The 25,031-nt window shown below is 41.1% G+C and overlaps 1 protein-coding gene across 1 annotated transcript; it reads right to left on the bottom strand.

Moving 5' to 3' along the window:
• Nucleotides 1–1,904: 1,904 nt before the first annotated feature.
• LOC135699278 (uncharacterized) lies at nt 1,905–18,100 on the bottom strand. The gene is made up of 4 exons (XM_065219480.1): nt 18,003–18,100; nt 16,701–17,938; nt 3,019–3,197; nt 1,905–2,952 (listed from the first exon to the last, which is right to left on the bottom strand). Coding segments are annotated over exons 1-4 (2,139 nt in total). The 5' UTR covers nt 18,005–18,100; the 3' UTR covers nt 1,905–2,232.
• Between the last annotated feature and the right edge of the window lie 6,931 nt (nt 18,101–25,031).

Genomic DNA, 25,031 nt, shown 5'->3' with positions numbered 1-25,031 from the left:
ATACGCGTATCTGTCAAGGATAAGCAAATAAAGTAGTGGAATTAAATGGAAAATACTAATCCTTCTCTCTCTCATGATTACAATTGGTCTTCAAGTTAGGCAGGCCAGTACGCTGGTACTGCCTTCGAATTGTGTTACGGAGTCTAATGAGATCTTTGGTAGGGCTGTCAAGGTTCAGAGTGTTACTCACCTGTCTGGATACAGGCACGTGTTGTTCTCTGGCCCGGGAAATCGCCTCCTCGATGGTTTGTAGACACCGGTCAACATATTCGGACGTCCCCGGTTGGACATCGTAGCCGATGGTTGTGTCGACGCAGTGTTGTTGCGCCGGGAAGCTTCGAATCGGTTTACCGAGGATCCAACGTCGGCCACCACCGGGTAGTGGTCCGAGCTCAGCTCCTGGAATGCCACAGGTTGCGAGATGTTGTGTCCCATGTTGCTTACGAAGATGTCGATGGTCGCATGGACCCCAGACCGACTCAACCGGGTGGGAGAGTCCGGGGCCAAGATGGTATAGTGGCCCTCTTGCAGGTCTTCATTCAGGATGGTGCCGTTTCGATTGCTCCGACCGTTGCCCCAAGCTTGGTGTTTTGCGTTCAGATCGCCAGCGATGATAAAGTTCCCGCTTCTCCGGGTGAGTTTGATGATGTCTTTCCGGAGGGCCACTGATGACCCATCCCTGATGTTGGTGACTTCAACGAGCTTAGGTACTTCATATTTATACCTGCTAACCTATCAAAATTCTCTAACCAATGAGATTCCGTTTACATACGGGACTATCACGCTTCACGCTCACTTGATTCTACTCATTATTTATTCATCATTAACTCTATCTACTACCATAGGCGTAGCCAGATAGGGGCAGGGGGGTCGACTGCCCCCCCCCCCTAAACTCGGCAACACAAAGGCTTTCGAGGAAATGGCGTTCGGTGAAATGGCATTCGGCCAAATTTTCCATGGTAATTTTTTTTTCGCCCCACCCTAGCTCGAAACCTGGCTACGCCCTTGTCTACTACAGTTATCTCTTCAAATTGCCGTACAATCAGTGTTTGGTCGCAATTAGCTCTAATCCCATATGCTACGTGTATGCGTTAAAGCCGGTTCCTATAGTACGGTCTGTGACTGTAGTCCTATGTCAAAAGATAGTTAAAGTACGGAGACATATTGGGCATCGGATTTTTAATTGCCCTTGCGGCATACTACAACCATCATTTCGATGCACTAAACCACGGGGATAGAGAGTAACACGCGAATTTAAACTTTTTTCTTATCTTGTTCGTCATTGTAATCACCCCTATTACGCATTACGTTTGAAACGGATTTCCCATACATATAGATAACGAATGGAAAGCAGAACAGGGACGAAGACATCAGTTCAAGAAGACTGGCAACTGTGCCAGAATATAAGTGGCAGTCTGGCCAGTGTTTAAGCATCAGTTATTCACCCCTATCGAAGACAACATATTAAAAAGACTGGAAACTCTGAATGTTTGGCTCCCAGATGACAAGCATTTTGAGCTAGTTCGCAGTACTCAAGGTAATATGAGGCTTCTGATAGGCAAAGTATAACACCAAGACGTTTACTTATGCACGTTCAAATTTCAATGAGCAAATCGTTTATTGATTTCTCTTATCGGGTACACACAGGAAGTGCTGATACATCAAATACCTTTACCTATTTGGTGATGGGGGATGAGCAATGTCTACCGATCGCTCAGTTTTGGGCAAACGATGCACAGAAACATGCTTCATCCTCAAGCAAAACATTAAAGGCTAAATTAGCACTCATGGACTCCATTTATTTCCTGACGATAATAGACATGATAGGCACTGTCAAAGTCAGTATTTACCCTGCCTACAATGAGGAATTATTTCGAAGATGATTAAAACAGTGTAATCCAAAATTGTTACGTTTTCAATACATTTATTCATTCATTTTTGTGAAGATTGTTTGACTTACAGCTAGTTACATGCTAAAATAAAATATACTTTCTAAATATCTCAAGTGCAGGATCTTGTTGAATGCTGCCATTCAGAATCAGATACATAATAATGTGGATAAAAAAAAACTTTCAACTAATGAAAACCACCCGAATTGAATTGTCTTGCGTTGTTACTGTGGCAATAACGGAAAGGTAGAATGACTTACATATTAGGACATACATTGTTGTTTCAGTATAAATCATCTTTCTCCACTATAAGTTATTCACTTCAAACTATGGAGAATGTACTTCACATGCCATTAGCAACTGCCGATGGAACACTAGCTCGAGATCCATACGGACGAGACTGGACAGTGCTGCTCGGGATGCTGGACGTGTTGCTTGCGCTGTAACCACCAGTACTCATAGATCCAAATGAACTGCCAATGGTGCTGGCAAGTGGTGGACGTTGTCTCTCTTCCGGGCGACGAGTGGGAGGAGGTGGAGTAGTGAAACCTCCTGCTGCTGGTGCTCCAAACGTTGGAGGTGGTTTGCTGAAGTTCGGAAGTGTCACGCTTCCTCCGGTAAATCCACCGCTTGTTCCATTTTGCTGACGTGCGCTATATCCACTCGAACGTAAATCGTGGCCACCATATGGAGCAGATTTATCGGCAGAGCTAGATCCAAATCCAGAGCTGGGCTTTGAGCTGTCACGAGAACCATAACCACCACGATCGTTGGATGCACCAAAACCATTGGATTTGAATCCACCATCTCGATCCTTGTTTCCTCCAAATCCGCCATTCCTAGATGCATAATCGTTGCGGTTTCCACTACCATAGTCATCACGACGAGCGAATTTCGGTCCACGATCATCTCCAGTTCCACTGCGGTAATCGTCACCGCGACGTCCTTTGAAATCGTTTCTCATCGGACGATCACGACCACTATTACCAAAGCGTCCACGGCCGCCACCACGATTGCGACCACCACCGCTGCGGGCGTATTGCTCCAACTCCGGATTGATGTACTGTAGATGGAAATGGATATTTAGTATGGGAAAGAATCATTGAAGACGATTGGTCAAGACGCAAACCTGATTTGCTTCCTTTAGTACTCCGATCAAATCGTGAGCTTTCGAGCCGTTGGCTGGAGTAAAGAATGTGTATGATGTACCCTTGTGGTTTGAGCGGCCAGTTCGACCAATGCGATGAATATAGTCCTCCGTGTTGTTCGGGAAATCAAAGTTGATGACGTACTTGACATCATCGACGTCTGTTTATCGTAGTGGTAAAATAAAATGGAAATATTAGTTCGCGCTCAGAACTAGATGCTTTCAATCTACGAAAAGCGAAAACAGATAGGATAACGAGTACCTACCACTAAACACTAAATAATAAATTTTGATAAGGATGGTCACTGTTGTGATTCTCCCGCTTTACAATTTGAAAATAAGTTAAAACTAATCCGCATCAGTCAGTCAGCAGCGAGCAAATGGGAACAGAGTATAGGCCGAAATCCACGACAGGTAAACTGTAAATGCACATGATTACAAACGTGTACGTGATGCTCCTTTTCTAACGGTGGTAACGAATTGTATCGAGCCGAAGTAGTCACCGAGCACGACACGGATGGAATGGCGTTTTTTTTAACAGAGGCGTTGAACCCAGAGCAACATCATAGACTTCAAATTCTAGACGCAACTATTGATGCCCTTAAAGTTCGATCTGTGTTAAATTTGAGTGGTGAATTACGGTGTTACGGGTCATACGGACCCGGTTTTCAAAGTCTACTTGAGTAACGTACTCTTGATCAAATCTATATGTTTTTTATAGTCAAATTGTGTATTGAGTTTCGGGTAGTTAGTATCGATTTTGACAGGATTGGCCATTTGGATTTGATGGTAGATGAAGTCAAGATTGACCACTGGTACGTCAAAAAGCTCGTAAGAAAGTTTCTTAACAGTTTTGAAGATATTGACTGAATGCGCCATAATAATCGATTCCATTCACCTGTTTAAGGAAAATAAGGAATTGTTTCCAGCTTTAATAGGCTTTCCCACAATAATGATCATGTGACACATAAATAAACATCAAATTATTCACATAGTCGAGCTGTTTTGGGATGATCTTCTGCCAGCGATTTGATGGAAATGACGTAACGAGTTAATATTTTTTAGGAAGAGCATAACCAAAAGTGTATTTTTAGAGAGTTTTATCAACCGGTGGAAACTAACGATTTTAAATTGGCTCACTACTTGACTAGCCTATTGGTCCCAAGCAAATCGATTAGCGTACCCCATTTTATTGAAATTCTAGTACTACACTATGTTTGTTTGGATTCGATATGAAAGTTTGACCGATAAAATGAGGGGTTCATGGATTTTCCTATGTTTCGAGGGGTGCATCGATTAGCTTGGGACCGAAGATAGTACTAGAGCTGAGCCAAAAAGTTGAGCACGTTTCTTCGGGACCTGCTGGTCATAGAGTTACCTCTATGGTTTTATCGAGTGGCAGGAAATGTAATTTTGAACAGCTTGAATGATGTAATTAACTAATCACAGAATCGGGCTAACGTTTCCTACTACTGGTACGTGTTAACTTATACTTTTCGACTACGCGCATTATTGGCAGTCTTCAATGAAATCTATGAACTCTTAGAATTCCGAGAACATCAAGGAATACAAAAAAATTCAGAATTTTTCGAAACAATGAATCTAGACCTTTTAGAACTCCTCGGCAACTGCTGAAACTGAAAAAAGAAAATCCGATACTCTGTGAACTTTTAAAACTCAGCTACTCTCAGAACTACAGGAACTTTCGGACATCCCAATAGCGGAACACCAAGAAATTCTCGTTCATTACGACTACAATAACTGTAGAGTTCCTATAACATTTAGAACTTCATACTCTGGTACTTCTTGTACTTTAGCAAAATTGGGAATTCATTGAAACATTCTCTAAAAAATAACAATCTTCCAAACCACATAACTTCTGAACTTACTAACCATTAAAAACAGCAAGATTTGAAAAATATTCTGAAAATTCATCATTTCTCAGAACTCCTAAGAACTTCAAAAAATTCAAATACCTAATTGTTCCGGCAACACGTTGCCCACTATACCCCTCGGTTCATCCAAATGAGCCAACTGCCCTTACGTCAAAGTAGGTTCTATTGTCAGTTTGTTAACGTTGAAAATAAGTGAATTATATTGTTGTCATTATACGCAGTAGTGAGTTATACAACGTTTTTCCGGTGAATTTATTATCCTAATTAAAACTGATGAAATAACTAATTGTATTGTACTTATAGATTAACTTGCTACACAATATAAAATCTAGTTTATTCTGTTGCCGATACAAACACTAATTGGAGACAAATTGTATGAAGGTAAATTGCAAACAAAAGCAAAATCTAATAAATTATACATTTACAGCTTCGAGCTAACTCACATAAAAAACGAGTTTTGCTGCACAGAATCTCCGAAAATTACTTCGTCAACAGAAAACTCGAAGAATTTCGACAATTTGGGATGTCCACCACCAACAGGTATTCGACTATTCGGCAGACGCGTTCGAGAGTGCGAGCCGCGATAGACGCTGAAACCCCTAACCTCGCAGCTGAGAGAGATTCACTGGAGGAGGAAAGCTTGTCGCGAAGCTCGTTCGAGCCGTCTATTATCGATGTTGAAGGAGGAGATAAGATCGAATGTGGTGGTTGTGACAAACCCAACAATGCTGAACTGTACATGGTTCAATGTCGGGACTGTTCTCGTTGGTATCACCTTTCTTGCGCCAATGTCAGACAGTCCACCGTTCAGAAAGAGGTCTTTATGTGTTCCTTGTGTATTCCGCGGATTCCGATCAAGCAGCCGAGCTCCGTCACGAGTCACACTACAACCTCAAGCGTACGACAGGCGAGGATCGGTCGTGAATTAGAACGTCTCAATGAGGAGAGGAAGCTAATGGAAAGAATGCACCAGGAAGAACAAGCACAGCAGGAAAAGGCCAGAAAGGAAAAATACGATCGGGAAAAGCAATATCTCGCCAAGAAGTTCGACTTACTGAAGCAGCAAGATGAACAGGAGGGATCACGAACTTCGAATAGTCACCGCAGTCAACAAAGCCGTCATGACAAAGAAAGTATAGTACAGAACTGGATAAATGACGTAATTACGATCACCGAGAAGACCGATTTCGTAGAGCAGTCGTTGGAAATCCTCACAAAAGATGCTGAGCAGGAGTTGATGGCAAATCCAATAGTTGCCGCCGATGTTCATGCAACTTCAACACCTATACCTAACCGAAACATCAATACTGCTGCTGGGATGGTCCAGCCTGCACCAGTTCGTTCACGATTGAGAATGGAATCAATACCTCGCACCACGGGGAGCATGGCGATCGGTGAGACGGCAGAGGAAGACTCGGATGGTGTGATTGGAGCTGTTGGTGGGTCACAGAGAAATATAAACTCACAAATAGTACCGTTCGTTGACGTTGGTCCTTTCAACGTTTTACTGCATGATCCAGTAATGACCAAATCGAAGACAGGCACTCTTCCAAAGGTCTTCCGAAATCAACCAACCTACGAGCAATGGCGTTCCCGTACTCAAGAACTCGAGCAAAAACACAAAGAGGAGAACAATATTCGTCGCAAACGTGAATTAGAGCTGGTTAACCAACTGAACCGGCTAACGATACAGAGAAACGAAGACCTTCAGAAACAACGCGATGTGGAACAGGAGCTGCAACGCCATGAGCAAGAGCAATGCAGATTACATGAACAAAGACGGCACGATTTGGCTAGATTGGAAGAATTCCAACGTCGTGCGCAAGAACAGATTCGGGTTATCGAGCAAAGGCGATGTGACTTGAGCTTGTTGGAAGAACAGTTACATCACCGAGAACACGAGCAGCGTTTGCTCAACGAACAACATCAACGTGAGTTGTCAGAGCGGGATCAGGAACTGGAACGTCTTATCAAGCTGGAGCAAGAGTATAGACAGTCCATGGAAGCTCAAGCACGTCAACAACAACCCTCTCCAGGTCTGGAATCGGAAGACACGTCGCAAGGTGGTGCTCGGCCACATCCAGGTGACCACTGCATTCTTGACTGGAACTCTCAGGTATCTCAATCAACCCCTATGGGAGGGCGAACCCAGTCTGGTACGGAAAACGAATTTCCGATATTTCGTGCGGCTACACCTTCGTTTAGACCATATCATCCACAAAACCAATGGTATCCTCCCGTCCCATTGGTCTCAGGTTCCCCTAGGACGAGGAACTGTCCACCTCACTTCCAGATTACTCCAGCATCTCAGCAACTAGCTGCTAGACAGGTAATCAGTAGGGAATTGCCCATTTTTGCGGGTGACCCTATAGATTGGCCATTATTCATTAGTAGCTACAGCCATTCTACACAGGCTTGTGGCTATTCAGATTCCGAAAATTTATTGCGTCTTCAGAAGTGTTTGAAGGGTAGTGCCAAGGAAGCAGTGAGTAGTTTCCTTCTGCATCCGTCTACAGTAGTTCAAGTAATAGGGACGCTAAAGCTTTTGTATGGTAGGCCGGAGCAAATCGTTCAGAGCTTGATTAACAAGGTTCGTAGTACACCAGCTCCGAAGAACGATAAGCTTGAAACACTGGTGAGTTTTGGTTTGGTGGTTCAAAACTTGTGTGGGCATTTGAAAGCTGTAGGATTGGAGAACCATCTTTCGAATCCCATTCTACTTCAGGAGCTAGTAGAAAAGTTGCCAACTTCAGTCAAGTTCAACTGGGCGCTGTACCAGCAACAGCAGCCAGCAGTAGACCTCAGCACCTTCGGAGAATATATGGCGAACGTTGTATCCGCAGCGAGTGGTGTGGTGTCATGGAGTGGAAGTATACCGAAAGTGGCAAGAGATGATCGAGCGAAGGGGAAAGAACGTGCTTACATTAACGCCCATTCTAACCCGGAGTCACCAAAGAAGTGGAAGGAAGCTGGTAGAAAGGAGCAGTCAGCAGATGCAGAACAATCGTTCAAACCGTCCGAGGTGGGAAACAACTCGGCCGCTTCGAAATCATGTCCATCATGTAAAAACAGAGGTCACCAAATAGAGAATTGTGGCGTGTTCAAAAGACTTTCTCTTGACGATCGCTGGAAAATAGTGAAGGAGAACAGGCTGTGTGGTCGATGTCTTACAGCTCACGCACGTTGGCCATGCAATGGGCAGGTATGTGGAATAAACGAATGCCCTAAACGTCATCATCGCCTTCTCCATTACGATAACTCTCCGGTGTCGAAGCAGGAAGATAAGGGAAAGAACGCTACTGTATCTATCCACCGTCAACCGACTTCCTTCAATCTGTTCAGGGTTATACCGGTAACACTGCATGGAAGAAAAGGGAGAATGGATACATATGCTTTTCTCGACGATGGATCCTCGGTTTCATTGATTGAAGACAGGATAGCTGACGCACTAGGGCTAGAAGGAGTTGCAGAATCGCTGTGCATCCACTGGACGGGTGGAATAAAGAAAAACTACGCTAATTCACGGGTTGTTTCGGTGGAAATATCTACGATGGACAAAGATCGTCGGTACAACGTATCGGAGGTCTACACAGTCGGTAATCTGGGGCTACCTGAACAAACAATGAAGTTCGGCGAATTAGCGAAAGAGTTCGAGCATCTCAGAAATCTTCCTGTGCGGGACTTGGAGGCAGCGGTTCCAGGAATCCTAATCGGTCTCAATAACGTGCATTTATTGGCTAGTCTCAAATTGAAAGAAGGACGCGAACACGAGCCAATCGCCACAAAGACCCGTTTGGGCTGGGCTGTCTACGGAAACCGGCGAACAGCTGAAGGTAGTTCACTACATCGTCAGATGTACATCTGTAGTCAGCAATCGGATCAAAATCTGCATGATTACGTACGCCAGTTTTTTGCGTTGGAGAGCTTAGGAGTTGCAGTAGTTCCTGAAGTGAAAGGAGCAGATGAGCAGCGGGCGAACTCCTTTTTGAACAAGACAACGGTGAGATTACCTAGTGGCCATTTTGAAACCGGACTTTTATGGAAATATGACAACTTCGAATTCCCGGATAGCAAGCGTATGGCCATAAAACGAATGGAATGTCTAGAGCGACGGTTGCAGAAAAGTCCCGACCTATACGAAAATGTCCGGAATCAAATTGCCGAGTACCAGGAGAAACTTTATTCCCACAAAGTGACAGCGGATGAAATGGAGCGATTCGACCCTCGGCGCACGTGGTATCTACCACTGGGGGTAGTGTTGAACCCTAAAAAGCCCAGCAAAGTCAGATTGGTGTGGGACGCGGCAGCCACGGTTGATGGAGTGTCACTCAACTCAATGCTGATGAAAGGTCCAGATCTGCTGACTCCGCTGTTGCACGTAATGTACCCATATCGGGAGCGGGAGGTGGCGATCACAGCGGATGTAAGGGAAATGTTCCACCAGCTGTTCATTCGTGAAGATGACCGCAGCGCTCTGCTGTACCTTTGGCGAAACTCCGCTAACCTACCATTGGAGACAATGGTCATGGATGTGGCGATATTTGGGGCGTCTTGTTCACCTACGCAGGCGCAATTCGTAAAGAATATAAATGCTGCGGAGTACGAACAGCAGTATCCAAGAGCGGCGCAGGCTATTCTGCAACGGCACTACGTAGACGACTACTTGGATAGTGTCAACACCGTGAAAGAAGCTGTAGAGTTAGCCACACAAGTGATAGAGATTCACGATAAAGCCGGATTCCACATTCGTAATTGGATATCCAACAAAAAAGAAGTGCTAAAGGGAATTGGTGAAACTAATCCTGCTGTAGTGAAGCACCTTAATCTGGAACAAGAAGGAGGTGGCGAGCGACTACTCGAATGATATGGCAGCCGAAGGAAGACAACTTCTCATTCGCCTTAAACTTTCGTGACGACCTTCAGGATGTCCTTTCTGGTGACATAATTCCTACCAAAAGGCAATTACTTAGAATCGTGATGAGCATCTACGATCCCTTAGGATTGTTGGCAACATTCGTCGTTCATGGAAAGGTAATGATCCAGGAGGTATGGAGGGCCAAAGTTGGATGGGACGAAAAGATACCGAATACGATTATCGCTCGCTGGGAACAGTGGCTCAATTTACTACAGGGAATGAATGCGGTGGAAGTACCACGCTGCTACTTTCCCGGATATGATCCTGATAGCTTCGACTCGCTTGAGCTTCATGTGTTTGTAGACGCCAGCGATCAGGCTTTCGCAGCGGTAGCTTACTTCCGCATTATCGATAGAGGAATTGTTCGTTGCGCATTGGTGTCATCAAAAACGAAAGTTGCCCCTCTTCAGCCGATATCTACGCCCCGCGCAGAATTACTGGCAGCTGTATTGGGAGCTCGTCTACGGAGAACGATCGAGGAAGGTCACTCATTGAAGATTCATCGAACGTATTTCTGGAGTGACTCTACAACCGTACATGCTTGGATTACATCGGACCTTCGACGTTATAGACAATATGTAGCGCTTCGGGTCAATGAAATCCTAAACCTGTCTCGACCAGAGGAATGGAGATGGATTGATACACAGCAGAATGTCGCCGACGAAGCCACAAAATGGGGGAAAGGACCATCCTTCAATGCTGAAAGCCGCTGGTATCGGGCACCGCAATTTTTGTACAAGTCAGAGGAATATTGGCCAAGAGATCATGGAGGATACACCAGCGAAACGGAGGAAGAATTACGACCGGCATACGTATGCAGACACTTCACTGCAGAGCCCGTTGTGGAAGTTCAGCGTTTTTCGAAATGGGAACGTCTTCACAGATGTGTGGCGTACGTCCATCGCTTCATCAACAAACTGCAAGCACGTCGACTGAAGAAAAGCCTCACAACATCCGATCTAACTCAAGAGGAGTTGTTGCAAGCGGAACGGACACTATGGAGGATAGCTCAATCTGAGAAGTATTCAGATGAAGTCAACTTGCTGCAGCATAATAATGAGGTTCTTTGCAAACAGCGCAAACGGTTGGAGAAAAACAGTCCGTTAGCCAAACTTTCTTCAACGGTGGATGAATTCGGCGTGATTCGTATGAACAGTCGATTATCTGCTGCTGAATTCATGCCATTCGACACCAGATACCCGATAATTATTCCGAGGGAAAGCTACATCACTCAGCTTATGATTGATTGGTATCATCGGCAATACAAACATGCTAATGATGAAACGGTGATAAACGAAATCAGGCAAAAATTCCACGTTTCTAAGTTAAGAGGACGGTTATGCTTCGTCAAGAGGAATTGTAACTGGTGCCGTGTCTATAAAGCAATTCCCGTAGCTCCGCGGATGGGATCACTTCCGCTGCAAAGACTCACACCGTTCATTCGCCCATTTAGCTATGTGGGCATAGATTACTTCGGTCCATACCAGGTGAAGTTTGGCAGAGCTTCGGTAAAACGCTGGGTTGCGCTGTTCACCTGTTTAACTATCCGTGCCATCCATTTGGAAGTCGTCGCTACCTTGTCCACAGATTCGTGCAAGAAGGCAATCCGTCGATTCGTTGCGCGTAGAGGAGCACCTTTGGAATTTTTTACGGATAATGGGACGAATTTCGTCGGAGCCAGCAGAGAACTTGCAGAGGAGATTAGGAATATCCAGCAGGACATAAGCAGTACGTTCACCGACGCCCACACTCAGTGGAGATTTAATCCTCCATCAGCTCCACACATGGGAGGCTGCTGGGAGAGAATGGTGCGTTCTGTCAAGGTTGCTCTGGGTAACATACCAACAGTACGGAAACTCGACGAAGAGTCTCTCGTGACTCTGTTAGCGGAGGCTGAACATATGGTGAATTCTCGACCGTTAACCTTCGTTTCACTCAACACCGAAGCAGAGGAAGCCTTGACACCAAACCATTTTCTGATGATGAATTCCAAGGGAGTGAAGCAACTTATCAAGGATCCGGTTTGTGGAGGAGCGGCGTTGAGAGGAAGTTGGAATATGCTTCAACATGTGCTGGATCACTTCTGGCAGCGCTGGCTGTTGGAATACTTGCCAACAATTACAAGAAGAACAAAATGGTTCGATGATGTTCGAGAGATTAAAGTGGCTGCAGACGAGAAGATCAGGAACAAATGGCTAAGGGGACGTATCATGCGGACCTATGCTGGAAAGGATGGTGTAGCACGTAGAGCGGATGTACAGACTGCTGGAGGAGTTATGCAACGTCCTATGGTAAAACTTGCTCTGTTAGACATAGAAACAACTGATGACGCGGAAGTGAAACTTCAGTCGTCATACGGGGGAGGATGTTCCGGCAACACGTTGCCCACTATACCCCTCGGTTCATCCAAATGAGCCAACTGCCCTTACGTCAAAGTAGGTTCTATTGTCAGTTTGTTAACGTTGAAAATAAGTGAATTATATTGTTGTCATTATACGCAGTAGTGAGTTATACAACGTTTTTCCGGTGAATTTATTATCCTAATTAAAACTGATGAAATAACTAATTGTATTGTACTTATAGATTAACTTGCTACACAATATAAAATTTAGTTTATTCTGTTGCCGATACAAACACTAATTGGAGACAAATTGTATGAAGGTAAATTGCAAACAAAAGCAAAATCTAATAAATTATACATTTACAGCTTCGAGCTAACTCACATAAAAAACGAGTTTTGCTGCACAGAATCTCCGAAAATTACTTCGTCAACACTAATTTTAAAACATTCAGAGGCTCCATGACAACAAGAACTGTAGAGCTTCTGGAACATTAAGAACTGCAAAAATTCTCAGAACTCTAGAAGCTTCTGGAGGTCTAACAATCCTTAAAACACATAAGAACAGCAAAAATTTACGGTGCTCTAAGAACGTTAAAAAATATGAAGCCACTTTTAGATCCCATTAGATCTCTCACAAGAATTTACAGAGCTAAATGAACTTACGCAAGTTCATTTACAGAACTAAATGAACTTCGGGGATTTCAATACTGCTAGCGACTCTTTTTGATAACATTCAAAACTTTCACAGCAATTAAAATTATTTAACTTCATGAGCTTTAGAAACTTTTTCTTGAAACCCCGGGAATTTCCAAAACTATCGAAGCTTCGGTAATTCGCCAAAACATCATCTAGATCACGAAGGAAACTGTTCAGAAAAAATAGGTTTACTGCATCATCAGTTAATTTGGTGGTGCAACTTTATGAAATGTCCAAGTCAGACTCGCTTCTCTTCATCTCACTCCTCACCAATATATGACTATTAAATTAACAGTGCTCTTAATTATGGAGTAAATCTACTTTGGATAGGAAATTTTGGGTGACAAAGTTGATAAGCTTTATTTTCTTAATTTTAGCAAATTCGAAAAATTGTACAGGATGACTTTTCAAAAAATGAATTTAGCTGTGAATTACTATTTATATTTAAATTAACTGAATTTTTGTTCATCGCGTTACACAATAAACTTACTTTTAGCTTTCTATAAACAAGTGCAGCATGCCAAAAGGCTGGTACGAGTTGAACAAAAAGATTAATTTTTCCATAGTAACTCCCACATCTCAACGAAATGAGCTCAGAATGACCAAAACCTAAGTTATTTATTTGAAAATCCATGATTGTAAGTTGAACAAGTCAAATTGCAAATGGCTGAATATCGAGTCCAGTCGAGTATTTAATACATGAAGTATGTGTAGGTGAAATACTTACATCTGTATTGTCGTCGATAAGGTAGTGTGATTAAATGTAATTTATTCAATGTTATTCCCAATTGAGTTAACGAATCAAACTAATATCACTTTTAATAAAATTGAAAAAAAAAGTCTGTATTTAATGAAAACCAAAAATAGGTTCAGTAGGTCTGTATTAAGATTATTCACACGCCTTTAGGTTGACTATTCTGCGCGGTAGGTAAGCTGAAATGACTCTGAGGCCAGTGATGCCAAGTCTAAGGATTTTTAAGCTATCTACAGATCTACGGACTGAGCTAAAAATTCTACGGATTTTCCAGATTTCTCAGAACTTTTAAAAAATTTAAAAGGAACTCTATGGATTTTAAAAACACACCTCGCTCATTATTTTCAAAAATCTATACATTATGAATGATTGAGATTTTGGAGAATTATCATAAGATTTAGCAACGGATAATAAGGACAGTTGCGATCAAGGTTGCAAAGACTCATTTCAGCTAAACTAATGTTTTTCGGAATAATAAAACCAAAAGATGGTATGATGGCATGTTTTACTTGTAACTTACAAGAAGAGGTTACAAAGTATGCGTTGGAAACATAAAACCTGTAAATTTTGCTTTCTATGAGTCACAATCAGCGATTTGCTGATCGCTGAGTGAGTGAGTGAGTGAGTGAGTGAGTGTGTGAAAAATCGCTGATTGTGACTCTTATGAAGTGAAATAAACAAGTTTAATATGTCAAACACATTCTTTGCAACCTCTTCTTGTATCCTATCAATTCAAAATTTGATCATGGCATCTAATTATTTCATAATTTAGAAAAACATTGTTTTAGCTGAAATGAGTCTTTGCAACCTTGGTTGCGATCAGCTGACTTTTTGTTTACCAAGAACTTTTGACAGATCACAATAGAACTGGCAGTTTATTCTCATATGAATTTTTGCTTTGTTAATGTTTACATTCAGCACCATAAACACCAGATCAATCACAAACTCTAGATTTCTAGCTGTCAGTTCCACTGAGGAACGTCTCTTGGATCACCTTATGCAGTTAAAAATGTTTCTATCTACAGATCGTACTCAATGAAAAATCAATAATAGTAAAAAATAATAAATGACAATAGTTGTGTGATGTGAGATTCCGTGCAAATCAAATGGTGGTTCACCTCACCTCACACGCCACGCGGAATAGGCCTGATGAAAATTTGATGGCATCATCCGAGAAAAACAGAACGCGATCTGAAGAAGAATCAATTATACTGCAGAAGGAGGATAACATCTCCGGGAATTATGTTCATATATGATCATTTTCAAAAATATAACCCCCGTCCCCTCGTCGTCTCCACAGCGAATAAATCTTCATATCCAGCAACCACAACAATCCCTCCTCCTCTTTGTTCTACCAATTTTTCAATGCAACGTCACTTTCGTGGCGAGTGGAGACTGTTCCCGTTGGGTTAAAATTAATACGCAGTCATATTCAAGGCACACATTAGTAACTGTTCCAAGCAGTGATGCTTCAAGCCAGTCAGTGTCATATTATTTGATAGCATCAGAGCGAATGATGATGGCTAAAAAAAAAAGTGCTTCTAAAAAAGGGACATGTCAGTTATCCTTCTGATTTCACAAGCAACCTAAAATAGCGTAGAACGATTTGAAACTTACCTTTGTGTTGTAATGTGCACGTTGCGAACTCCTGTGCCACATGTTGTTTTCGGTAGAAACCTACGCTTTGAACTGTGTACTGACATGCATAGCCTTTCTTAGAGCACGTTACCGGGATCGTGAACGAACTACCAGACTGTTCACGATGCCTATGGAACGCAATCTTCGGGCCAATCACGAACAATACGGGCCCGATATCCGTTGCGTTATCAGTGAGGATGTGTGTGTGTGTGACTGAGCCAACTGCGCATTAGAAGGAACAACACTCGCGTACCAAGTGACGCTGGAAGATGTGTAGACAAGGTTGCGCAGTATATTGTCCAGTATTCATCAGCAGATGCCCACTTCCGTTCGGTTGATACGAAATTATGTCAGCCCCCGGTTCGTTGGTATTTGCACAGCTTACCAACTAGAACCTTCAAAAGGTCTTCAATGCACGGAAAGGACATTCTCGCAACCGAAGCGAAAAAAAAAATCCATTGGGAGTGCAAACTGCGTTCAATCCTGCAAAAACGAAGCGTGCGTCAGTTAGAAGAACCTGACAGAATAGACAAGCGATCCGCTGAATTTCTGATAATTGACGAAGATTGTCCGTATCATTCATTTGTGTATGTTGGCTACCAGCTTTCTGGACAACGGACTGGAGAAGTGGACGATTTGAATACTGGAACAAAATGCGGCAAACCTAGAATAAAAAACAGTAGCACGGACATGTCGTGGAGTAGTATCGAGTTCGTCGATACGGGTCGGCCATTTCTGGTTCTTGACTGTGTTGCTCTTGATGCGCGTCTCCGCATGATGCGATGACTGACCACGGCGTGTTAAGTTCAACCAATTTTCAGTGTGCTTGCAGCCAAATTGAGGTGAAATTCAATATATGTTCACGTTGGTAGTGCCTCTGCATTGGTCCGGGTATCAGATGTCGAGGAGCGTATTAAATCGTAGAGGCCTTTCAATTCAACGAGTCCGCAATGCAATTGATATAACATGAATAGGACAGACTCACTGACTTATGATGAAAATGCCAATTGAGAGCTTATGGCATGGTAAAATATTGGTGACCTCTAAATGATCCCAACATTTTACCACAAGTACATTATAATTTTGATCAGGAAACACATTCCGAAGTTCCATCAATCAGTTCGATTGTAACCTTTTCAAGTAGCAACCATTGAGGACAATTACTATTTCCGTACATAAAGAAAAATGAGAACATTCTTCAACATGCGAAACTTTTAAAGCTGTCCTATTAATACCCACCACACGCTCCTCACTCACTACCGAATAGGCACAGGAAGAAACGACGCTTGATCCAGCAGGGATCACCCGCTCTGAATCCGGGTTGTCCTTTCCATCTTCCGACATCCAACCATAGATTGAATTTCGCCAACGCACCCTCCTATAGGGTTCATCTCGAACGATACAAACAGATCTGTCAGTTCTCACCTAAGCCGCGCGAAGCCACATCGGTAGCGACCAAAATTCCGCTACGCGACCGCCGGAACGTACTCAAGACATAATCGCGATCCTTTTGTGTTTTGTCACCGTGAATGCCGTCAGCCCTCCAACCGTTGCGCTTGATAATGCCCGCAATCTGATCAACCTTACGTTTGGTTTCGACGAAAACTATCGATTTATTATCGCCTTGTTGCGACAATTCAGTAAGTAATTTGAACAGACGGTTCTCCTTCTCATACTCTTCGCAACATTCGATGATCTGCATGATTTGATGATTTGCTGCCAAGTTGAGCGAACCGATGTTGATTTGGATGTAGTCCAGGAGGAACTCCTCGGCCAGCTTGCGGATTTCCTTCGGCCAGGTTGCCGACCACATGAGAACCTGCCTGTCTGGTCGTACTTGGGAAATAATTTTCCTGATTTGTGGCTCGAAACCCATATCAAGCATACGATCCGCCTCGTCAAGTACCAAGTAAGTGGTACGGCGTAGATTTGTCGTTCCACTTTCAAGAAAATCAATCAACCGTCCTGGGGTGGCAATTACAATCTCCACACCACGTCTTAAATCATCAGCTTGAGGATGCTTGGAAGCACCGCCAAAAATGCAAGTGTTCATAATACTCATACGACGGCCGAATTCATTGCAAACTTGTTGAATCTGCTGGGCCAATTCTCGAGTTGGTGCCAGTACCAAAGCAATTGGACCATCACCACGTAGCAGCCTCGGTTGGTTGCTAATATGAATCAAAGCCGGCAGAATATACGCCAGAGTTTTTCCACTGCCGGTTTTAGCGATACCGACCATGTCTCTTCCGCTCGTCGCAATTGACCAGCCTACAGCTTGGATGTTTGTCGGTTCCTGGAATCCTTGGCGCGACATCTCGTCTAAGAAGCAGCTCGGAAAGCCACTTTCCTCAAACTTCAGCACCGGAGCTGGGACGTTCTTACCGATCATCGTGATCTCGTTTTTATCCAGATACTGGCAAACCTCCGTCCTCGACCGTTCCAGAACGCTACTAGCGGGATTGAAAAAGTTCTTTTTAAATGGTTCCAACTTCACCTGATCCCAACGGATTTCTCGCAAATTCTCCCCATTGCGCTCCTGTTTGTCGAAGCGTTTCTCCACTCGTCCACCAAAGCGATCGTTGCGACGCATCAGATTCGATGAGCCTCCGCCACCGCGGCCCCCTCGGTCGTTGTAATCATCTCGTCCTCCACGGCGATTCCTACAAATTCCGGTACACACAAATTAGCACAATTCATTTCCGATCACGTTAACTTGAAACTCACATAGTTCCCGAATGTTTTTGTGGCAGCTAAATATCAAAATTTCAGGAAATTTGCGGAGCGTTCACCAAATTGGACTGGATTCGATTTTGCAAGATGGCGTATTTGATTTTTTTTCCCTTTGTGACGAAAACTTGTTCAGCTGTGGGTACACTTTCGTACACGGTTAAAAAAATAAAATTGATATTTATACACTAAGAAAATTTCAATGATTATTTTTATGTGTCCCACACATGAATTTTTGCAATGATATATTGCGTATTTCACACCAAACTGGACTAATAGGCGCGTTTTCACTTATTAAAAGTGCGAACTTCCGTCTAATCGTCTTGGTGTCTTCGGTGCACTTATTTCTTATGATGCAAGCAATAAGTGCTCCGAAGACACCAACACGATTTGACGGGAAGGTGCACTTTTATCACACTTCTTGCATTTTTGGGGCAGTCCAGTTTAATTCAGATGCAATCAGCAATATATGTGTCGGACACATAGTTCTTATGTGTACACATAAAATTCATGTGTAACCACACATACTATTCATTTGGCTCATAAATTTCATGTGCACTTCTGAGTGGATTCTGTTTATGTGTGGACACATGAAAATCATACACACTTAATCTAGATCGGTAAAATCTCCAACAGCCATATTATTATATCTCAGCAAAATTTTATTTGTTAGCATAGTCTCGGCAATTTTTTGACTGAATCTCAGCAAAATAAATTGCAGAATTACTCGGCTGTTGGAATCCCGGCGAAAAAATTTAAGTGTGCACACGAACAGATAATTTGCAGACATATCAGCAAAAGTAAATGACGAGGCAATCGGTTGTTGGAGATTTTACTGAGCTAGATTAAGTGTGTATGGAATTTTACAAGGAAATTCACCAATAAAAATGTGTATAATTTTTGAGGGATCTCCAAGCACAATTTCACGAATACTCAAGTCCAACGTTCATATATAAAACGTTGGACTTAAGTATTTGTGAGATTGTGCTTGGAGAATAAAGAAAGACAACCAAAAAAGTAACGCAATATCACAACTTATTAACACGGAATCCTGCGATCTCACGCACACGCTTGTGCATCTGGAGAACCAAGGGATGGGTCGCCCGCCCAGCACACTATTCCTTGTGTCAATAATTTCTTTAGAGTGTTACGATATGCTGTGCGCACGATGAGTAGATAGAAAGTATGATTAGATCAGTGATTCCTATTGACGATGCTTGGTAAATGATTGTGTTTACCGAAGTTTTGCTAAAATCAGATCCAAATTTCGGTAAACTATTATATGTTCAACGAAACATCGGCAAACTTTCAATTTACTGAACTGTTACGACAATATATTCCGCCGAGATTCCAACAGCCGAGCAGTTCTGCAATCTATTTTGCTGAGATTCAGTAAAACAATTGTCGAGACTCAGCTAACAAATAACATTTTGCTGAGATATCATCTAACAACCCAAGTAACAATTTCCAGTTGAAGAAACGCTTTCGTTTTGATTTTGTTCAGCTGCATGTTGAATAATAATTGCACAATGTGTTCACCACAACTTTTATAAAACCCTTGTTTACACTGGTTTGGAGAACCTGTTCAACAACAGGATTATATGTATACGCGGTATAGGAGTAGAAGCAACTTTTATACAACGTTTATAGATACATATTTAAAGTCAAGCTTTATTGTTTTGGTGAAAGCTCTTATACAACGTTTAGACACTTCCTGACAGCTGCTTTGAAATTTAGTAGAGATTGAACCTGAGAGGCGTTTGTTACACTCTTTTATGACTCCTCTAAATAATCACTATACAGCAAGCGGTGAAAAGCGTTTATAGCACTTTTTAATGACTCCATAATAACCGTTGTGTAAGTACTCACAATATTCACAGATTAAAATTAGTTTAACAATTATTGTGGTACGCCAAAATAATTGCTTGTACAGTTTTTATTAATTTGATTTATTTGTGCACATTGAAAAAATATGTAATTATGCCATAATTCCGAGGGGGACGAAAGTAATCCATTCGACAGTTAATTTAACGGATTTCAATAAAATTTGCTTCGTAAATTGGATTTTTGTGGATTTTTTCGATTCGTAAAGAATAATAACATGCGCTTGCCGATATCACCCGATTTCATCCGCTATTCATCGATAATCTTGAATGAGTCAGAATTATCCAACCGTTATCTCATTTAATTTTTAGTGTGTATCACGGTTTGACTGTCTGTCACTTTATTTTTTATCGCACGTCGGACCACTCATAGCTAGCAAGCAGAGGCTGCTGTTTGATATTTTCAAAAAGTTGTGCGGAAATAACATTAACCCACCCAAATTCTACATTCCCCCAACCACCTACAGCAGAACTCTAATAAAATAGTTATGGTTGTTTTGCTTAACGACATGTTCTGGATATAATCCAAACAATCTGTGGAATCGTTCAATCATGTGGGTTATCATTCGTTTTTGGTACTTTTTATTAGGGAAGCACACTCCAAAGCTCTTCGTAAGAAGCTCCCAACAAACGAATTTCTTTCATAGTATCTAGACCTCCATTCCTCACCGAATATTTCTGAAATCCAGCCTTCAGCTGAAATTTGTTTGCCTACGCAACCACTTCCGCCTTCGAGTTGGAAGTTCCAACTTGTAACACCTCCTAACTGTGACATTATCATCGTCCTCATCTTTTAGTTTTCCATTGTCTTGCATCCATTTTTTAATGTTAACTTCCCGCATAAGCGCGAACCATAAATTGACCTTACCGATAATGGTTATAAATTGTTTATAATCCCTGCTAAACTTCAACTGAAATGGTTATGGAACTTTACATGAACGTTTAATGATAAAGTTTTAACCTTAAGTATTGTAGTTTTTTGGAAGTGGACCTTACAAATAATGGGTTGTTAAGAACCATTACCATTCAAAATTCTTGTTTTCTCCATACATTTTCGGAAAGAAAACTATACTGAAACCTTTTAACTTATGGTTTGAGAACATTAATGGTAATGGTTATGGTAACCAGTAAGGTCCATGAATGGTTTTGTAACATCGATCAACTTTATGTGGAATATATCATGAATTGGTAATCAGTAATGTACAGGCAACCAATTCGTAGGAGAATGAAAGAGCATCTCGGCGCATTGTACCGCGCGGAGACGCTCCTTCGCGGCGTCCTCAAATACCATAATCTGTCATGAGATAGTTAGAGATGTGACCCGATAATATAGAGATGTGATCGATAAAAAACGATATTATTAATTTTGGAGATAATATCGGATAAAGTGGATTTATTCAGAATTGAATCGATTCACCAAAATAAAGATTATATTTTCATAAAACTTGAATAAATCTGGGAGTTTCGTCCCCCTCGCATAATTCACATTCTGTGATCATGGAGGAAGTAGTAACAAGCATCTGTTTAATCTTTGATTGATATTCTTTCAATTAATCTCTCTAATCATTAATTGAGAGAATTTATCTAGAAATGTTATCGTTGATTATATGGTATATGTCTTAAATTAATGTTTGCATTTATTAATAACACCTATATATAATTTACCTCTACTCCACACCGAGGGTTTCTCGAAGCAAGATTCGAACTCATGATCCCGGATTGCCAGCCGCTTCTGTTTCCATCTGCTCTATTCTTGAATACATATTTTGATGATATGAGAGAAGTATATGAAGCTCATCTTGAGTGACTTCTCTTGCAGTCGAATAATAATTACCTTATGGTCATATAAACGTGCCTATCACTTGTACTATTTTTAGCAACAAAATTGTGGTTGGTCGAACGTAAACAATCATTTAAGAGTGCTCCAAGCAGCTTTTGAACCTTTTAACCACATGGCAATACAACTACATTCTTGTACAACTCTGGAAGCTATTATTCAATGTTTGATCAACTCAGGTGTTTTATAAGAGCTCTCAATTGTTTGTTGGGATTGGTCCAGGGGCAGCTAAGTTATTAACGTTCAAAATCTTTCATAATTTCATTTTTCCCTTTTCATAAATTGTACCCCCATATTCCTGAAAGACGTAGTCCTACGTCAAAAAATGTAATATCGATCCTAGGGGTATCCCACTCTAAACTTTAGTACTAGTATACATTAAATACGTTTAAATCTCTCATAGGTATTCTTAAGTATTTTTAAGTATTTTAAACTTGCATAATTTCCATCGTAGTTACCGGTTGCTAGTGTCGTTGGTTGTTGTTGTAAGCCCCGTCAATTTTATAGTTTTCGTCACTTATGAAATGAAATTAATTCCTGTTTTAATCTATTTTAATTGCAATAAAATCATGATAATTGATATATGTATTTCAATTACGCTTATCTAATAGTGTAATCGTGTTATTCAAATTACTGATGCTTTAGAGTAGAGAGGTTCTAGAACCTCTCTAGTTTCGAGCAGACTTTCCTGTGCGCTATCATGAATTTGGACTCCTTTACAGAGCTGTACCATATTCTTAAGAAAATAAGGAACAAGGAATAAGGTATGGAGAAGAAAAAAATTCTTGGCTATACCTATACAAGTCAACTATATCAGGGTTACGCTGCGCATTTCCTGTCGAACTACGACGATGAAACGAACCTTTTACAGTAGGAAATTGTGCTGATTGCATTACGCTTTTCGGGTTAGAAAACAGTGTTACTTTAGACTGGTGAAGTAGTTTAATTGACATTTTGCAGTCGATGTTTTCATTTGAACATAACTTTCCCAGTTTAAGTAATTGGAACCACCAACGACAAGTTGCTGGTGATTGAGGATTTCAAAAACACTAGCATCGCTATCATTCTGATCCGTAGTGGCAAATAGATTATCCCGGTTGAATCGAAGCGGTAGTTAAAAATGAAAGGTACATTGGGGTAAATGAAAAGTGGTGGGAAAAGTGGGTAAATGCCCAACCCATTACGGAACAAAGGATATTAAAAAAAAATGAATCCAGTTTAATAAATTTTAGTGGGTAGACAACAATTACCCACTTGCGCCACCAATTTATAACTTATACTGTTCGATCTTTCCTGAACGTGACATGTTAAAGAAGTTGATTGGTTTGTTGTTTTTATTCAAAAGTTTGAATAATCGATACTTATTTATTCACATGCCATGTGTTGAAATAAATTGATTAAATTTAAGTTTTACAATCGTTGCTGTTAGTTAATAGAATCAATGAAAAAATGAATTCTACTTCAACACATAGCAGATATGGCTTATCAATCATGTCCAGCTCTAATAATGGTTTAACAGATGAGAATTGACGGTTCCAAATCCGAGAAAATGTAGTTCATATTTACAACATGTTTACTATGTGCGCCATAATTCTGCGCATTTCGCCAAAATGTTGCAGGGTTTTACAGATTTATCTTAATTTATATTTTTACCATGCACAAGCGGCTAATACCTACCATCGTGTTCAATTCAATTCAAATTATATACAATTTCAAATTATTTTTGAAATTTTCAAAACAGGCTCTTTACGGCAGAATAAACACGTTCGGTGGGAAGCTACAAGATGAAACAGATGCCACAAGCTCGGCAACAAGTACAATGCGATTGGTTTGGAAAACCTTCACAATTTCTTGTTCAGATTCGATAGCCCTAAGAGTCTTAAGTTAGTGTTACATGGCCTAATCATAACGGTCGAAAAGTACTTATAACGCAACGATCGATAAAACCAAACAAACAACGAAGGGAAAGGTTCCATGATTGTCAATCTGACTTCTTTCTGTAACATGTCGAACGAATCATCCTAAATGCGCATCAACGTGTGACATAATTAATAGTGCAGTATAATGCGAAAATGATGGAATCGGTTTCTACATTGGAGAAATAATCAGCGGCTGTTTTTTCCACCGTTGACGACATTAATTTATAGGTGAATCATTTTTGCAATGATCTTCTCTTTTTCCAAGACCATATCTTGATGCCTACAAAACAAAAGAAACATTTAAAATAGCTGTTAAAGCTTAAAATATTAATACTGCAGTTTTCAAATATTCACACAAAATCCTTGACGACATCCGATAAATAAACAACTAAAATGTGTTTAGCAACGGTGGTAACAATCTAATGCAAAATATAGGTTAAGTATTTTTAAGTATTTCCAGGTATCTTAGGTATTTGTAAAAACTTTCTGAGTATAACGCGAGAAATATAAAGTTTAGAGTGGGATGCCCCTAGTATCGATCAATGTTATTCAAGCTGACGTATGAAATAATTATGTAATAGCAAAAAGCAGATACAATATTACATCAATGGATGTAATTTTGTTCGCAAAATCGATGTACATCGTACAACGTTATATTACACAACCGATGGATTGACCTGGTTGCAGCAGTTTGGATGTAATAGTCAACAACTTTTTTTTCTGTGTAGAGGTGGACAGTTCAGATTGTATGCGGGGCAGGTCCTTACACTGTCAGGAGAGAATGTCAGCGATGTTGTACTGTGCAAAAAGATTAGCTAACTCATGCGGTGAATCAGCAGAGGAATTCTTAAAAGTCATCTCGGCAGGAATACGATTGAATTGCTTACGGCTACGTATAAACGACCAAAAGTATGAAGGGTCTTGCTTCCCGGTCAGCTCCATTCGTCTGATGTAGCGATGTTGCTCAGTCCGGCAATCGCTGTAATTTCATTACTTCTAAAAATTCAAAATTTAATATCTAAAGTGTACCACAGTGTGCCAGTGACACAGCGTGTAAACTACAATAGTTTTGTCTTTTGTTTTGCCGTTTTAATCCCTTTTCAATTAATTCCAGATTCAGTCCAGAGTCAATGTTAAAATAAGAGTCCCGCCAAGAGTGAAGCCAGAAGTACCAATTGAACTGTCAAGCGTGGTACCAAACGAGCAAAGTAAATAAACATTATTGTTCCCACAGCCAGTGAACTACAAGTATTGCATTCATTATTGACAATATTTTAGTAATTTTAGACGAAAAACATTTCTTCGCTTTACTTAGTACATTGTGGTATTTATAAAATATACCAAGCACTTGTTTGAACATTTTTCAGCTTCTATAATTGTTTTTGTC

Source organism: Ochlerotatus camptorhynchus, unplaced genomic scaffold (assembly GCF_037179485.1).
Source record: "Ochlerotatus camptorhynchus isolate MF236.1 unplaced genomic scaffold, CSIRO-AGI_Acam_v1.1 ptg000105l, whole genome shotgun sequence".
Classification (NCBI taxonomy): Eukaryota; Metazoa; Arthropoda; class Insecta; order Diptera; family Culicidae; genus Ochlerotatus; species Ochlerotatus camptorhynchus.
Note: the sequence above shows the minus strand (reverse complement) of the source record. Positions and strands in the feature narration are given on the sequence as shown.

Excerpts from the sequence above, each read along its gene's own strand:
- LOC135699278 (XM_065219480.1), bottom strand. Across the intron at positions 3,198-16,700 it reads TGTGGCTTCGCGCGGCTTAG|ACGTCGATGATGTCAAGTAC; the intron begins GTGAGAACTGAC and ends TACGATAAACAG. Across the intron at positions 2,953-3,018 it reads TACTAAAGGAAGCAAATCAG|TACATCAATCCGGAGTTGGA; the intron begins GTTTGCGTCTTG and ends TTCCATCTACAG.